Consider the following 17,586-nt stretch of genomic DNA (forward strand, 5'->3'; position numbering starts at 1 on the left):
AACCCATAACGTCATAAATAGGATCCGCCAAGTAGGCCAACACCGCATCTAGCTGGGCGTTATGGTGCCTGTCTTGTATTGCCAATTGCTGATGCCACTTCAAGCATGCTCTTGCCATGAACGAGCTGTACACTGTTGCTTCAAGACTCAAAGAGGCCACTTCAAAGGCTTGTTTCAGCGAGCCTTCTAGCTTCTTATCCTGTAGGTCTTTTAGGGCAATGCCTCCTTCTACCAGCAAGGTGGTCTTCTAAGTCACCGCCGTGACCAGGGAGTCCACCCTGGAAAGCAGCTATTTATCTTTCTCCTCCAGAACTAGAGGGTAGAGGCGAGAAATGGCTCTTCCCACTCTCAGCCCTGCATCAGGTGAGACCCATTCTGCTATAATCAGGTCTTGAATGTATGGATGCATTGGGAAGGCCTTAGAAGGACCATTAAGCCTCCTCATGATTGACACCACCAGTGCTTCAGAAATAAGAATACTCAGCTCCTCTTTATGAAACAACCTCAGTACTTTTGGATCATCTCCCTCCTCTAACGGCTCCTTCAATGATGGCTCCTCTGAATAGACTTCAGCCACATCAAATAAGGAAGGAAGAAGCAGAGACAACCTCATCTGCCCACTCCTGGAGGTCTAAACAAGACTTCTAAGGAGCCGGAGGGGTAGTGGGGTGAGAAATTGAAGCACCTTAAAATAACTCGGACTGTTCCTGCTTCAGTCAATTGGCCTGGTGTAAGAGCAATATAAACTCCGGAGAAAACAAAGATCCCGATGCAGCTGAATGCTCTGTCGGGCCCAGAGGTTGTAAAATGGTGGTTGTGTTCCGTGCGCAGAGAGAGGCTGCTCCTCACTGCGAATCGCCCTGGGCTCTCCTCCATCTAACTGTGCACTGTCCTGCCGGAGAGCTCGAAGACCTCAGCATATTCGGATACTGTGCCAAATCCAACAATGTGCTGCTGCTAACCATTTCCACCTCGTCCCGTGTGATTCCCTGCTTGCATGCACTGCAACGCTCCAATGTAGTGGGAACACTGCTTAACCGCCTCCACAAGAGTCATCATTCACTCCGACTACCACAAGCGCAGCACAATGTGTCTCAAGAAGTGAATCAGGATCCCTCCTCTACACCAAGTAGAACTTGCTGCTCTCCAAGTGGTTCTGAGTCCAACTTTACTTGGACTTAGCACTACCAGCTGCTATCCCCCCCCAAAGCTTACAGTCTCCACAAGTCTTACCACAGATAAGAAAGGATCAGCACTGATACTCTAACCCACGCTCTCCAGTAAACATCTTTCCTCCTCCTTTTTTTTTTTTTAAAGGTTGTTATACTGGAAAAAAAGAGCTTTGCAGGAAACAGGGGAGAAGTGAAGGGAGGGAAGAAGTAAATTTGCAGGGCACCACAGACAGAGATCTGAAGACCTCCAGTTATGAGACTACAGACTAAAGCCACCCGCAAAGATCAACCAAAGACCAGTTAACCAACTGGATCAGGACCAAATCACCCAGAAACAGAGGCTGAAAAGTGTGTCTATACACCTGCTGGAGATAGAAATACTGAACAGATGGACTGGATGCCAAGAGATATATCTCAGCTCAGTTTTCAGTTCTCTATCTCCACCTGCTGGTTGATGGACACAACTATCCCACAGGTTCTGGAATAGTGGGAAGCTATGTAATGGAATACATTTTAGAGCTATCTAAAACTTTAGCTTCCAAAAAACCTAACATTTTCTAAAAATACTTCTTTAGCAGATCAACAGAAGAAAAAAATTTGATTCTTAAGAAATTTTAGGAATCTAAGGTTCCTAGATCTAAGCACATTCTGTATAGATTCAACCTGTTGATGAAGCACTAGTTCCCTTAATATTGGCCATCCTAGTTGCCCAAACAATCAGTGACAATTTCAGCCTAGAGAAAAAGAGGTCTCTATCCAACTAAACCTAACCTCATTTTCACTAAACTTTCACCATTGCCTTCTTAGAAAAGGAAGAAATCTTATCGACCAAACCATGAAGCTTAAGGTTGTTGTGGGATACAAAATTCCATACATCTAACAGTGAAACTTCACACTTGAATACACTAGAATCCTTTAAGTGTTCAAGAACTGGACCCACAATAAATTATGGAAGAGACAACGATATAAAGCGCCCCAAGGATTGTGAAACAATATTAAACACTTGCTGTAGATTGGGACTTTGTGGAGAACCCAAGCCCTTAGCACAGAAACCAATGACCCCATATGACATGATGAGGTGAGGGGCTGAGGAGTTCTTTCCCAAAGGATTAAAGACACCCCAAACAGATAGTGTGTAATTAGTGAGGCCTCATAAAGATTGCAGATATCTGTCCATAGGTCCACCAATTTACTCCACTAGAACTGGAAAGAGTTGACTTTTTATTATGATATTTCTACCCTGCATTTTCCCAAGAAAGCTCAGGTTCAATGCGGTTTACATAAATTAAGAAGCATTACAAGACAATTAATATTAATACAAGAATACAACTATTAAAAAAAATTCTTATTTTATTATAACCGAGATTGGGTGGCAGAGCTGGTGGTGGGAGGCGGGGCTAGTGTTGGGCAGACTTCTATTGTCTGTGCCCTGAAAATGGCACATACAAATCAAGGTAAGGTATACACAAAAAGTAGCACATATGAGTTTATCTTTGTTGGGCAGACTGGATGGACCGTGCAGGTCTTTTTCTGCCGTCATCTACTATGTTACTATATTAGCCGAACATAGACCTAAAGAAGTGGGCTTTAAGTAAAAGTCTAAATGACATATAATCAACTGGGTAATGAGTTCCACAGTTTGGTACTTTGGTAAGAAAAATTAGCATTATGGATAGTTTTGTGGGACATGTAATATGGGATATTCTCTAGATGATGAGGCTGCATTTCGTAGTGATAATGAGATCTATCATATCAGATGGTAAGATACCATAAAGAATCTGATGAACAAGAACACAGAGCATAGGTAAAAAATGTAGATCCTTAAGAAAAGGGATGCTTTAATGAAACATGACAATCTATATATAAGGCAGGCAGCCATGTTTTGTGCAGTTTGTAGTTTTCTTAGGAGAATCTGCTTAACACCTGCATAAATTATATTGCAATAGTAAAATTTAGTTAAGATTAACGACTGAAATAAAGTGCTAAAGACTGATCTTGAAAAGAATGGTTTAATCTTTTAAGTTTCCACAATGAGTTAAAATAATTCAAGACTACTTTGGAAATTTGGCAATCAAAAGAAAGAAACTCATCAATTAAGATCCCCAAGATTTTCATTGTTGAATCCAGAGAATAAAGTGTAGATACATACCTGTAGCAGGTATTCTCCGAGGACAGCAGGCTGATTGTTATCATGATTGGGTCGTCGTCCGCGAGGGCCCAGGAGACCGGCAAATCCCTAGCAAAAGACAAAAACTTCTTGAATGCACCGGCGCGCGGGCAGAGCGAACCGCGCACATGCGAACGTCATTCCGCCCGCGGCGCGAGCGTGCACCCTCAGTTTAAAAAAAAAAGCAAAACAATGAATACAACAACTCCAAAGGGGAGGGTTTATGAGAACAATCAGCCTGCTGTCCTCGGAGAATACCTGCTACAGGGTATGTATCTACACTTTCTCCGAGGACAAGCAGGCTGCTTGTTCTCACAACTGGGGTATCCCTAGCCCCCAAGCTCATTCAAAACAATGAACATAGGTCAATTGGGCCTCGCAACGGCGAGGACATAACATAGATTGACCTGAAAAGAAACACAACTAAGTGAGAGTGCAGCCTGGAACAAAACATAAATGGGCATAGGAGGGCGGAGTTGGATTCTAAACCCCAAACAGATTCTGCAGCACCGTCTGACCAAACCGACTGTCGCGTCGGGTATCCTGCTGAAGGCAGTAGTGAGATGTGAATGTGTGAACTGATGATCACGTTGCAGCCTTGCAAATCTCTTCAATGGAGGCTGACTTTAAGTGAGCCACCGATGCAGCCATGGCGCTAACATTATGAGCTGTGACATGGCCCTCCAGAGTCAGCCCAGCTTGGGCATAAGTGAAGGAAATGCAATCTGCTAGCCAATTAGAGATTGTGTGTTTTCCGATGGTGACTCCCTTCCTGTTAGGGTCAAAAGAAACAAACAACTGGGTGGACTGTCTATAGGGCTTTGTCCGCTCCACGTAAAAGGCCAATGCTCTCTTACAGTCCAAGGTTTGAAACTTGCTCTCACCAGGGCAGGTGTGTGGATGGGGAAAAAAATGTTGGCAAGACAATTGACTGGTACAGATGGAACTCCGACATCACCTTCGGCAAGAACATAGGGTGCATGCGGAGGACTACTCTATCATGATGAAACTTGATATAAAGTGCATGCGCTACCAGGGCTTGGAGCTCACTGACCCTACGAGCTGAAGTAACAGCCACCAAGAAAATGACCTTCCAGGTCAAGTACTTCAGATGGCAGGAGTTCAGTGGCTCAAAAGGAGGTTTCATCAGCTGGGTGAGAACGACATTGAGATCCCATGACACTGTAGGAGGTTTGACGGGGGGCTTTGACAAAAGCAAACCTCTCATGAAGCGAACAACTAAAGGCTGTCCTGAGATCGGCTTACCTTCCACACGGATCTCGACCTCTGTGTCAGGAAGTCATCAGGATGTGGCTTTGGGCGCATCAGCACGGCATGATTCTCCAAGCCACGTATCTGGCAGGTGTAAACAACAGTCTGGCCGACAAGTTGAGCAGGAGAATGCAACCTCACGAGTGGTCGCTGAACATGGATGTTGTCCGAAAGATCTTCCGAGCGTTGGGCACCCCATCGGTGGATCTTTTTGCCACTCAGACCAATCACAAGGTCCCTCAATTCTGTTCCAGGCTTCAGGCCCATGACAGACTAGCATCAGATGCCCTTCTCCTACATTGGGGGACAGGTCTTCTGTATGCGTATCTGCCCATACCTTTAGTAGGGAAGATTTTGCTGAAACTCAGGCAAGACCGCGGGACCATGATTCTGGTCCTGTCAGATATGGTTCCCTATTCTTCTGGACCACCTGGTGAAAAGGTTCAGCAAGCTCCGGAGGAAGAGCTTCAATTAAACTGGACAGCTTAACCGAGTTCCGTAAGTGAATGTTGGTGTACAGCTGGTATGTTTGGATCTTGGCGGCGAGCATTCCAGCCTGATATGTACGCCTCCCAAAAGAATCCAAGGCCCTAGACTCTCTGCCCAGGGGCGTCGAGGCATAGTCTCTAGTACTACATAAGTACATAAGTACATAAGTAGTGCCATACTGGGAAAGACCAAAGGTCCATCTAGCCCAGCATCCTGTCACCGACAGTGGCCAATCCAGGTCAAGGGCACCTGGCACGCTCCCCAAACGTAAAAACATTCCAGACAAGTTATACCTAAAAATGCGGAATTTTTCCAAGTCCATTTAATAGCGGTCTATGGACTTGTCCTTTAGGAATCTATCTAACCCCTTTTTAAACTCCGTCAAGCTAACCGCCCGTACCACGTTCTCCGGCAACGAATTCCAGAGTCTAATTACACGTTGGGTGAAGAAAAATTTTCTCCGATTCGTTTTAATTTACCACACTGTAGCTTCAACTCATGCCCTCTAGTCCTAGTATTTTTGGATAGCGTGAACAGTCGCTTCACATCCACCCGATCCATTCCACTCATTATTTTATACACTTCTATCATATCTCCCCTCAGCCGTCTCTTCTCCAAGCTGAAAAGCCTAGCCTTCTCAGCCTCTCTTCATAGGAAAGTCGTCCCATCCCCACTATCATTTTCGTCGCCCTTCGCTGTACCTTTTCCAATTCTACTATATCTTTTTTGAGATACGGAGACCAGTACTGGACACAATACTCCAGGTGCGGTCGCACCATGGAGCGATACAACGGCATTATAACATCCGCACACCTGGACTCCATACCCTTCCTAATAACACCCAACATTCTATTCGCTTTCCTAGCCGCAGCAGCACACTGAGCAGAAGGTTTCAGCGTATCATCGACGACGACACCCAGATCCCTTTCTTGATCCGTAACTCCTAACGCGGAACCTTGCAAGACGTAGCTATAATTCGGGTTCCTCTTACCCACATGCACTTGTCAACATTGAACTTCATCTGCCACTTGCACGCCCATTCTCCCAGTCTCGCAAGGTCCTCCTGTAATCGTTCACATTCCTCCTGCGACTTGACGACCCTGAATAATTTTGTGTCATCGGCGAATTTAATTACCTCACTAGTTATTCCCATCTCTAGGTCATTTATAAATACATTAAAAGCAACGGACCAGCACAGACCCCTGCGGGACCCCACTAACTACCCTCCTCCACTGAGAATACTGGCCACGCAATCCTACTCTCTGCTTCCTATCTTTCAACCAGTTCTTAATCCATAATAGTACCCTACCTCCGATTCCATGATTCTGCAATTTCTTCAGGAGGTCTTTCGTGCGGCACTTTGTCAAACGCCTTCTGAGAGCAGAGTCCACCACCATAGAAACTTGAGGCAGTTGGCCTTCACCATCACAGGCTCACCATGGACTCCGTACTGGGACTCGGACTTCTTGTTGACAACTGAGTTAGAGAGAGGGCAAGACCAATTCCGCAACATCACTTCCCTGAGTGTATGTGCAGGGGAGCCGTTGCAACCCTCTGCAGGTGGAGAAGGATAATCCAGGACCTCGAACATCTCAGCCCTGGGCTCATCCACAGTCTCCATGGGAAATGGAATGTCCTTAGACATTTCCCGCACAAAAGATGAAAAAGAAAAACTCTCAGGCGGAGACTGTCTAACTTCAATAGGTGGAGTAGGATCAGAAGGAAGCCCCTGGGAGTCTTCTTCCGAAAAATACCTGGGGTCTTCCTCCTCTCCCCATGAGTGTTCCTCTTCGGTATGAGATACAAGCTTTCGAAGAGCAGCCCGAACCCGAGCCTGTCTCGACTTCCGAGGATCGACGTCCTTGCAGGGGATGTCGAGAAGTCAACTCCTGCGAAGCATCCTCCACCAACGTCGAGGGGAGTGAACCCGGGTGGTAACCGGCTCCGGCACGGGGACCTCCTCACAGGAGATGGGCCAGACACCATCTCAGCAGTAGGTATGGGAGGCGCAAGCACCTCCGGTACCGAAGCAGACTGATGGAGCAGTCCTTCCAGAAGCTCTGGAAGAATGGCCCGGAGACGCTCATCGAGAGCTGCCATCAGAAAAGGCTGCGGGCCCGATGCAGGAGTTGGTGCCAGAATCTGAAGGGGCTCGAGAGCCGGTACCAGGCTGCTGGACGACCGACGCATCAGCACCTCCTAAATGGAGGGTGAGTGGTCCTCCCGGCGCCGACGCTTCTCGGGTGCCAACTCCCTTGGCTCCCCGGAGCTCTCGGTACCGTGAGGAGGAGATCGATGACGGTGCTTCTTTGCCTTCGCTCGACTCCCGTCATCGACACTCTTCGGTACCGACGAGAAGAACGTAGAATCCTCACGCCTCCTCGGGGCCGGGTCCGACGAAGGTCGGTCTCGAGGGGCCTGCATAGCAGTAGGCCTCAAGACAGGTAGAGACCTGCCCGATGCCTCGCTGCTCCCAGCTCGAATTGGTCTTTCGGCAGCTATTACCTGGACTCTCGGTGCTGCTTTCCTCGACGTCAACGCCGCCGACCTCGGTACTGATGTTGATGCAGACGTCGAAGGAACGGACCGATCCGAAAAAAGCCTCTCGCGCTGAGCCTCTCGAGCCACCTGGGTCCTTTTCTTCATTAACTTACACAGCTTACAAGCAGCTGGAAGATGATCGGGTCCGAGGCACTGGAGACACCATGCGTGAGGGTCGGTAGACGAGATGGTCCGGTTGCAGTGAGTACAGCGTTTGAAGCCGCTGGAAGTCTTCAATGACATGGGCAGGAAAATAGCGTCCGCTAAATTAAACGACTCGATTGTGACAATAAAAAGGGCATGAAAAAAGGGAAAAAAGAACACGGCCAAGCGGCCTGAAGGCGGCCGCGACGAAAAGAAAGGAACCTTAGAAAAGATGAGAAAAAAATAAGAAAATAAGGGAAAAACTTTTTTTTTAAATAACTGAAGAAATATCAAAGAAGAAAAAAGGGCGCGATAAACGCGAAAAAATTCTCCTAGGCTGAAACACACAAAAGAGCAGCAAAAAAAACACTACTCCCTCGCGAAGCAGAAAAAAGCGAACTGAGGGAAGCGCGTGGGCGGGAAGTCACTCACAAATGCGCGGTGCGTTGTCCCCGCGCGCCACGTTGCTTCTGGAACTTTTAAAAAGTTTTTGGTTTTAACTTCCGGTCTCCTGGGCCGTCGCGGACGACAACCCATGCGTGATGATGTCCAGCCTGCTTGTCCTCAGAGAATGTATAAAACACAGTATCTATAAAATGTACTAACACAGATTGCAGTCACTGATCATAAGAGTTCTTTCCATACAACCTCTTATATGGTCATAGCAGAAGTTTAATGAAGTTATGCTTACTGAACAGTTACTGCATTTACCAGCAATCCCACTATAATACAGGAATTTCTGTTGCTCTTACCTGTAAAGTGCTGATGTGAACTGGAGTTCCTGTCCCATTTACTGTGTTCTTTTTCGCTGCATTTACACCTTTTCCTTCTGCTTGCTCTGCTTTGGCTATTTTGGCTTTTTCTGCTTCAACTCTCTTTGGGCTATTTAACAACACTTGCACAACAGCGTATTCAACAAGTGAAGCAAAGCCGAAAAGAAGACAAGTAATCAACCAAACATCTAATGCCTTCACATAAGATACTTTGGGAAGTTCTGCTGCAAGAGAGGTGCATTCAGATGCCAAATTCAGAACTGAGAAAATACCTAGCCAAAAAACAAACAAACAAAAAAATCATCATCATGAAAGATCATGAAAAAATATTTTGTGTTGTACATGTTCAGTTTGGATTTTATGTTGGTAACACATAAAACGATTTCACAGTACCATGTCATTTTTAATTAGCAAGTCCTTAAAAATAAAGAGACGGTAATACAGTGTTAAAGAATAAGTTAAACTAGAAAGCACATGTTAAACTCAGGTAAATTGTTTTTTTTTTAAATTTCATTTCTGATAAAATATATGTACTACATTTTTAAGATCCTCAATTTAGCCATCCTCAACACTAAGGGGTTAATAATCAAAAGTTTTTATCTGGTTAACTTTGAAAGATAACTAGAGTGAACCAGACAAATATTTGCTTTTAAAATTTCCCAGACTGCTGAATACAACTTTTGACCCAAAATCCCAGTGTTGGGAACAAAGTTATCCATTTAAAACCTGCAATTTGAGGCATACCAGGGGCAGGTTTAAACCTGGGTCCTTCAGCTATTATAAATTATCCAGATAAGCCACCTGCAGATATATCAGACCTTAGATATACAGATAAAATGAATACAGATTTCTTTAACTAGCTATGCTCAGCAACTTAAGTTTTCTGGATATCTCTTCACATCAGAGGCAATATTCAGTTGAACCATTATCAACAATATGCAGCTAAATAAAAATGAAGTGTTGAATAGCTGGCCTGGTGTGGCTCCAACGGCAGTGCTGTGCATTTTCATGTGGAGTGATGTGGGTTTCTCAGCTCAAGATTCCCTAGGTCAGCCAAGGAAGAGAATCATGCAGAGGGAATCAGTTATTGTTCAATGTGATGCAAAGTGGCTAGATTTAAGGCATGAAAGAAGCCTTAATACATTGCTTCTAAATGAAAACTGTTAGCCACCATGACTGACTTAAGTGAATTTAAGGACTGAGCTGGGAATCCAAATAGGCAGGAAGAAAACAGGCAGGCCAAGAAATTGTGTTAGTGTGCTGATCCCACTGCAGAACAGAATATCTTGCAGTAATTAAAGTAATGCTTTTAAAGCAGTGGTATTTATAACAGGGATTCTCAACCCAGTCCTCTGAACCAAGTCAGTCAAGTTTTCAGGATACCCGCAATGAATATGCATGAGACAGATCTGCATACAACAAAGGTAGAACATCCAAACCTCTCTCACGCATATTCATTGTGGGTATCTTTAAAATCAGACTAGCTAGGTATGACCTAATGACCAGGTTGAGGATCACTATTATAAAGAGAAAGCTAAGTTGCTTACCTGTAGCGGGTATTCTCAGAGGGCAGCAGGATGAATATTCACGCTGATGAGTAATGTTATCGACAACACCCTAATGTGGAGATGCTCCTTAACGTTCTAAATCTAGGTGTTGAAGTTTGATTCTAGATGCCAAACAAGTTGTGCAGGACTGTATGACCAAACTGACTATTGCATTGGGAGTCTATCTAGACAGTAGTGCGATGTAAATTTATGGATGGAAGACCAAGTTGCAGCTCTACAAATCTCTTCTATGGAGGCTGATCTTAAGTGGGCAACCAACGCAGCTGTGGTTCTTACATTATGAGCTGTGACATGGCCTTCTAGAGTCACCCTGGTCTGGGAATGAGTGAAGGGAATGCAGTCTACTAGCCAAATGGATAATGTGTGTTTGCCGATGGCAGCCCCCATTCTACACCTTTTGTTTCCCATTATATTCCATCATTGCTTCCCTGTTATTGTATATTTGGAAAATTAATAAAATATCCTGAAAAAAACATTCTGGAATCTCTTTGTTCACATCATAACAATGTGTCAATTTGTATCCGATTGATATGGATGCAGCTAACTCTTTGATGGCTGTGATAGACAGGTGAAATAATTTTTCTTAAGTATGTACTTTTAAAAAGCAGACTAGGGGATATATTTTAATATGTCCTGCGTCCAGTCTTATATTACATTCCTTCTTAAAGTAAGCTATGTAAAATTCCCTGAATTCCATTTTAAACAGTATTTTTTTTTCTTCAGCATGATAAACAGTAGAAATCCTACCAGCTCAGTCTATTTATAAACCACCCACCTTCACAGTTTAAATAAATCAGAATAACCAGCTGGAATGCATCATGAACAGATTAGCAAGATATTAAACTTTATTTATTAGAGCACATATATAGCCACTACTTTTCAGTAACATCCCATTCAGATAACACCATCAGCAAGATTTCTGCCTTTCTAGTTAGATCTAAAAAAAAATTACCACGTATAAGCAAAGCAAAGTGAAAATGAAATCTCAATGGAAACAATAGGGTTTAATGTCACCTGTCAAAGAAATCTTCCATCACTGATGATCATGTGGTGGGATTTATTTTTATTTCGGTTTGTAACATGTGGACCAAACATATGGATGAAGAATGAGGCACAGAATGACTATCGTAACAGTGATCTATGGATGAAAAATGAAAATGTCAACACATATGAATTAAACAGTTACAAATCCACATAGCAATAATTTAAAAGTACAATCTTTAAAACAGGTAACAGGTAATTAAGAAGGAACAGCTAGAAAATGGGTAAGTGTCCGGACAAACCTGTTGTAAAAATTCAACAACACAAAATACCAACTCTAAAGGAGACCTAATGGTATAATGTCCGATTTCTAACCAAAAATAAGACATTCAACAGATTTTCAAAAATAAGGTTCCTCCAGTGCAGTACAGAAGTGGAGTTAAGAGATGGCAGACCTCCTGGTTGAAAACATATAACCATGTCACTTCTGCAATATGTCTTTTACAATAGAAACACACACAAATTATTAGTTGTTTCTCCTTCTTTATACCTCTCCATGTAGGTGGCATACCTGCCCAGCAAGCACTAAAAATCCTCATTAGCCTTAAGAACTGTTGAGGTGTTCCATTTGAAATGATTCTTCAGCACCACCCATTTTAACTAGTAGGGCTCAAAAGTTCATACCCTGCCACCATTTCAGTCTTCTTGGGTTAAAATGTGTAACCACCACTGTCTGCCCAGTCTAGCAAACTTGAATTAAACCTTCAGTCAACCCACGAATTGATAGTATGAAAACCTATACTACACAGCATTCTGCAATACATATGTACTGAAAAATGTATTATTCCCATTCACAACAATTTACAGTCTCATTAAGCTATTATACAGCAATAGCCCTGTACAAAAAGCTAAGTTACTCACCTGTAGCTGGTATTTTCTACTGACAGCAGGCATATATGTTCACAAATGGATGATGTCATCCAATGCTGCCTAGTGCAGACACTGCCAAAGTATACTGTCATGTTAAATCTTTAAGAGAATGCCCCCACTGAGTATGTGCGGGTGCCTTCCCACCTGATGCACAAGTGCCAGACCGACAGTACAGTATTAAAGCCAAGAAGACAACTCCAAAGGGAGAATATATGCTTGCTGTCCTTGGAGAACACCTGCTACAGGTGAGCAACTTAGCTTTGTCCGAGGACATGCCGGCATGATATTGTCATAAATGGGACTCACTAGCTACCAGGCTCATAGGAGAAAGTGAGCCTGGTGGAAAAAATGGGTCGGAGGGTGGAGTTGGAAGTTAAACAGTAGAAAGATTCTGCAGAATTGCTTGTCCAAACCAACTATCCCAACCACAATACTGCTCTAGACAATAGCAAGTCGTGAAGGTGTGGAGAGATACCAAATAGAACGCATTGCAAAAGTCCTGAATAGAGGCAGAACGGAAAATGAGCTACTGAGGCCACCCTGGATCGAACATTATGAGTGGTGACATGGCCATGGAGGGTCAGTCCAGCTTGAACATATATGTAGGAGATAGTCAGCCAACCAAGTAGAGATGGTATGCTTGGTGATGGGAATGCCCAACCTATTAGGATCAAAGAACAAAAAAAGGATTTTTGATTGAGGTTTTGTGCGCTCTAAATAATATGCTAAAGCACACTTGCAGAATAAAGTATGAAGTGCTGCTTCTCCAGATGAGAACGTGGTTTAGGAAAGAAGACAGGTAGTACAACAGACTGAATGAGAAGCAAATCAGAAACCACCTTGGGAGGAATTTCGGGTGGGTCTGGACTACAACCTTGTCATGGTAGAACGTTGTGTAAGGTTGGATCTGCCACAAGGGCTTGGAGCTCACTGACTGTTCTGCGAGAAGTAAAAACTATCAAGAATAATATTTTGTAAGTGAGGAATTTCAAAGAACAAGAATGAAGTTGTATGAATGGAGGTTTCATTAGAGAAGTAAGAACAACATTAAGATCCCACGCCACAGTAGGTGGTTTGACAGGAGGTTTAGTGTGAAATAAACCTTTCATGAATCTAGCCATTAAAGGACGAACTGAAATTGGTTTATTATCCAGTTTAGCATGGAACACACTGATGAAGCTCAATGTACCCTGACTGAGATGAGTTAGTTTTGAATCCAGAACCTGAAAAATGGAGGAGGTACTCTACATAGTGAGGTAGAGAGCACATGATAACATTGAGTGTCCTAGCTGAACACCAGAGTGAAAATCTTTTCTACTTTAAACGGTAACATTTTTGTGTGGAAGGTTTTCTGGAGGCAAGAAGTATTTGAGAAATTGCCTGGGGTAGGTGCAACAAATGCAAATCTATGTCGTCAGATACCAAGCCATGAGGGCCAGAGAATGAAGGTTCTGATGAAGAAGGGAACCTTTGTTCCGAGTAATGAGGGTTGGGAAAGGATCCAATCGGAATGATTCCCTGGACGACAATTCTAGGAGTAGGGGGAACCAGCTTTGTTGAGGTCAGTAGGGAGCAATAAGAAACATGGTTCTGTGATCTTGACGCAGTTTAGAGTTTTCCCAATGAGAGGCAGGGCTGGGGGGGGGGGGGGGAGTGAAGAGAAGATCTGTCTCTCACTGAAGCAGGAAGGCATCTGGAGCTATGTGGTTGGGAGCATAGAGTCTGGAACAGAATTGGGGAAGTTTGTTGTTCTGAGGAGAAGTGAAGAGGTCCATCATTGGTGGAATGTATGGCGAAGTACCAAGGTACTCAAATACCACTCATGAGGTTGGAGGACTTTGTTGAGTTTGTCTATCATTGGATTCTGTTTTCTGGCTAGGTAAACCGCTCGTAGGAAGATGTTCCGAGAAACCACCTATGTCCAGATTTGGATTGCTTGGCGACAGAGGAGATATATATACTACCAGTTTCTTCAGGTAATATATCACTACTTGACTGTCTATGTGTTCCATACAGCTCACAATTCCAGGAAATTAATATGATGTCGATATTCTCGTGGAGACCAAGAGCCTTGAGAATGGAGACCGTCAAGATGTGCTCCCCAACCTGTCATGGAAGCATCCATCGTGAGAACCTTGGGATGTGGAAGGGGTTGGAAAGGAAGACCTCAGATTGTGTAAGACCATTCTCCACTGGAGAGAGTGGCAGAGCTGTGGAGTTATTTGAATTTGGGCACACAGTATCCCCATGGCCTGGGACCATTTCGAGGAGAGTATGCATTAAGGAATTAGAAAGTGAAGACGAGCCAATGGTATTACATGAACTGTTGAAGACGTGACCGAGGAGGTGGATCATCTGACATGCTGATATATAAGTAGACTAGGATACTTGAGTGGCAAGATGTAAAATATTGTTCACCCTCTGTTGAGGAAGGAGCGTTCGAGCTTGAGTTGTGACGAGGAGAATATGAATTCTAAAATTTGAACTGGTTGAATATGTGATTTAGGGTAGTTAATGACAAATCTGAGGAGTTCTAGGAGTCAACTGGTGGACAGAATGAGAGCGGTAGCAGACTCCTGAGCGGCTGCCTTGATGGGCCAGTTGTCTAAATACGGGGAGATGTGGATAAGCTATCTTCGAAGTGATGCAGCTACTACCAGTAGACATTTCGTGAATACTAGAGGTGTAAAGGACAAGCCAAACGGTAAGACCTTGTACTGATAGTGCAGAGATCAACAGCACAAATGCAGGAACTTTCTGTGTGTGAGGAGACTAGGTTTTCGAGTATATGCCTCCTTGAGGTTCAGAAAGCAAAACCAATTGTTGAGTTGTATCATGGGAAGTAGCGACCTCAAAGATACTATGCAAAACTGGCAAGATATTTATGGCAGTTGAGAAGCTTCCTGTGAAATTTGTGGAAGGCTTATTGCATTCCTGAAGGAAGAAATTCTGCAAATAATAAAGATTTTAAATAAATGGTAGAATAAAGTTGATAATCCAAAATGCGATTGGTTAGCATTGCTACTTGAAAAGCTTTTCTGTCATAAGAGTCTAACATTCTCACTTCTGTGCCTGGAGGAGCAGAAACATACAATCTGGTACTGCAAGTGCACTTTGAAGCAGATTCTACCAGTAAAGAATGATGCGGTATGTGTTTTTTCAAATCCTGCATACTTCTTTATTCCATACAGCATGTCAATTTTCTTTGGAGCAATTTGAACATTACAAAGGAGTTTCCCACTTTTTAATTAAAGTATTGTTCAGTACAGAATGGAGAGGAACTGTAATACCCTCTCTGGGTGGAGAGTCATAGTCAAGAACTTCAAACCATTCTGCATGAGGTTTATTTATTTATTTAGATTTTGCTCACACCTTTTTCAGTAGTAGCTCAAGGTGAGTTACATTCAGGTACACTGGATATTTCTCTGTCCCAGGAGGGCTCACAATCTAAGTTTGTACCTGAGGCAATGGAGGGTTAAGTGACTTCCCAAGATCACAAGGAGCAGCAGTGGGATTTGAACTGGCCACCTCTGGATTGCAAGACCGGTGCTCTAACCACTAGGCCACTCCTCCACTCCATGGTTTGGCTGAGGCAGGCGCAAGAACCTTGTATGCTTATAAAAACTGTGATTGCAGTAGCCCTGATAGCTCTTCTTTGAGCACAGCCTGGATTTCCTCATGAAGGGTTGGCATTGGTATCAGCTGAGAAGCTGGTGTGGATGCAACCTGAGAAACAGCCTGTGCAGGTGTGGGAGATCTAGAAGACCTCAAAGGCTCATGATGTGATACGAGCTGGAGAGATGAAGAGCTGCCACTGCGGCATGGACACTTCTCACTCATCAAATACACTGACGCAGGGGAGGTATGGGATGAGTGCCTAGAAAGAGAATGATGGCGATGCTTCTTAGGTTTTTTGCACCGATGGTCCCTCGATGTACATAACACGAATGATGAGGATGTAGTGTCCTGACGTGATCATGGCACTGAGTCTGATGCAGCACCCTCTCAATGCTGCATGGACGTACTTGAAGTCGTTGCCAATGTAGGTTCCGGGCCAATGAGCGAGCCTCCTTCTATGTTCGATGTGGATGCCGATGCAGAACCAAAAATTTTTTGATACTGGATTCTGCGGGCTTTAATGGAACTCACCTGCATAGACTGAAAGAGACCACACTAAATGTCTCGGTGGTCGGGACCTAGGCACTGTACACACTAGTTTTATGGGGGTCCTGGCACCCTCAATGACATGGAGGGAAAAGCGGCCAATGCAAGGTAAAAAGGCTCTATGGCCCAGGGAGCTCGAGTAACCGCATGCCTGATAAAGGTTGATGGCTTCCAGGAAGCAAGAAGGGCTCAGAGGCCTCTCTGGCCAAAAAAAGAAAAATCAAAAAATTATATAAAAATGATTAAAGCAACGAAATTATGACAGAATAAGAACAAATATGAAGAAAATTTGTCCCGAAAAAGGAAGGCACCAAAAGGCAAAGGTTTTATGTGCTGAGAGATTAAAAAACACAACCTCTCTGTTCTGCGGAAAACGAAAGATTGCAGGTCCCATGCTCACTCATTGGGAGGGAAGGCACCCACAAATGCGCAGTGGGGGCACTACCTTAAAGATTTAAAGTGACTATTATTACTACTTATGATTTTTATAGCGCTAATAGACATATGCAGAGCTGTACACTGGACATGTAAGAGACAGTCCATTCTCAACAGAGCTTATAATCTAGTCAAGACAGACAAAGAGGACAAATAAGGGTTAAAGGAATTACTTAAGGTGGGAATTATAAAACAGTGGGTACTGAACAAGTGAATAGGATTTAGGAGTTAAAAGCAGCCTCGAAAATGGGCTTTTAGCCTAGATTGAAGACGGCCAAAGCTAGAGCTTGACAAACTACTACTACTACTTATTTCTATAGCGCTACTAGACTTACGCAGCGCTGTACACTTGAACATGAAGAGACAGTCCCTGCTCGACAGAGCTTACAATCTAATTAGGACAGACAAAAAAGACAACAAGAGATAAGGGACATTAAAGTGAGGATGAATAAAATAACGGTTCTGAACAAGTGACAAGGGTTAGGAGTTAAAGCAGCATCAAAAAGGTGGGCTTTTATCTTAGATTTGAACATGGTCAGAGATGGAGCTTGATGTACCAGCTCAGGAAGTCTATTCCAGCATATGGTGCAGCAAGATAAAAGGAACAGAGTCTGGAGTTAGCAGTGGAGAGAAGGGTGCAGCATAAAAGAGATTTACCCAGTGAACGGAGTTCCCGGGGAGGAATAAAGGGAGAGATGAGAGTGGGAGAGGTACTGAGGAGCTGCAGAGTGAATGCACTTATAGGTCAAATAAGAGGAGTTTGAACCTGTATGCGGAAATGGATAGGAAGCCAGTGAAGTGACTTGAGGAGAGGGCTATTATGAGCATAACAACCCTGGTAAATATTAGTCCATGCAGCAGATTTTGAACAGATTGAAGAGGAGAGAGATGGCTAAGTGGGAGACCTGTCAGAAGCAAGTTGCAATAGTCTAAGTGAGAGGTGATAGAGT

General features: G+C 43.8%; 1 protein-coding gene across 2 annotated transcripts in view; it reads right to left on the reverse strand.

Moving 5' to 3' along the window:
- Positions 1 to 17,586, reverse strand: part of GLRB (glycine receptor beta) — a 205,677-nt gene that overhangs the window by 36,689 nt on the left and 151,402 nt on the right. Inside the window, exons 9-10 of one of the 2 annotated variants that reach the window (XM_030192685.1) lie at positions 11,141 to 11,264; positions 8,752 to 8,830 (exon numbers count right to left, since the gene is read on the reverse strand). In XM_030192685.1, the coding sequence (XP_030048545.1) occupies positions 11,170 to 11,264 (95 nt within the window). In that variant the 3' untranslated portion in view covers positions 8,752 to 8,830; positions 11,141 to 11,169. Of the gene's footprint in view, positions 1 to 8,537; positions 8,831 to 11,140; positions 11,265 to 17,586 lie in introns of those variants that run through there. The other variant, XM_030192686.1, reaches the window with a different exon arrangement.

Source organism: Microcaecilia unicolor, chromosome 2, assembly GCF_901765095.1.
Source record: "Microcaecilia unicolor chromosome 2, aMicUni1.1, whole genome shotgun sequence".
Taxonomy (NCBI): domain Eukaryota; kingdom Metazoa; phylum Chordata; class Amphibia; order Gymnophiona; family Siphonopidae; genus Microcaecilia; species Microcaecilia unicolor.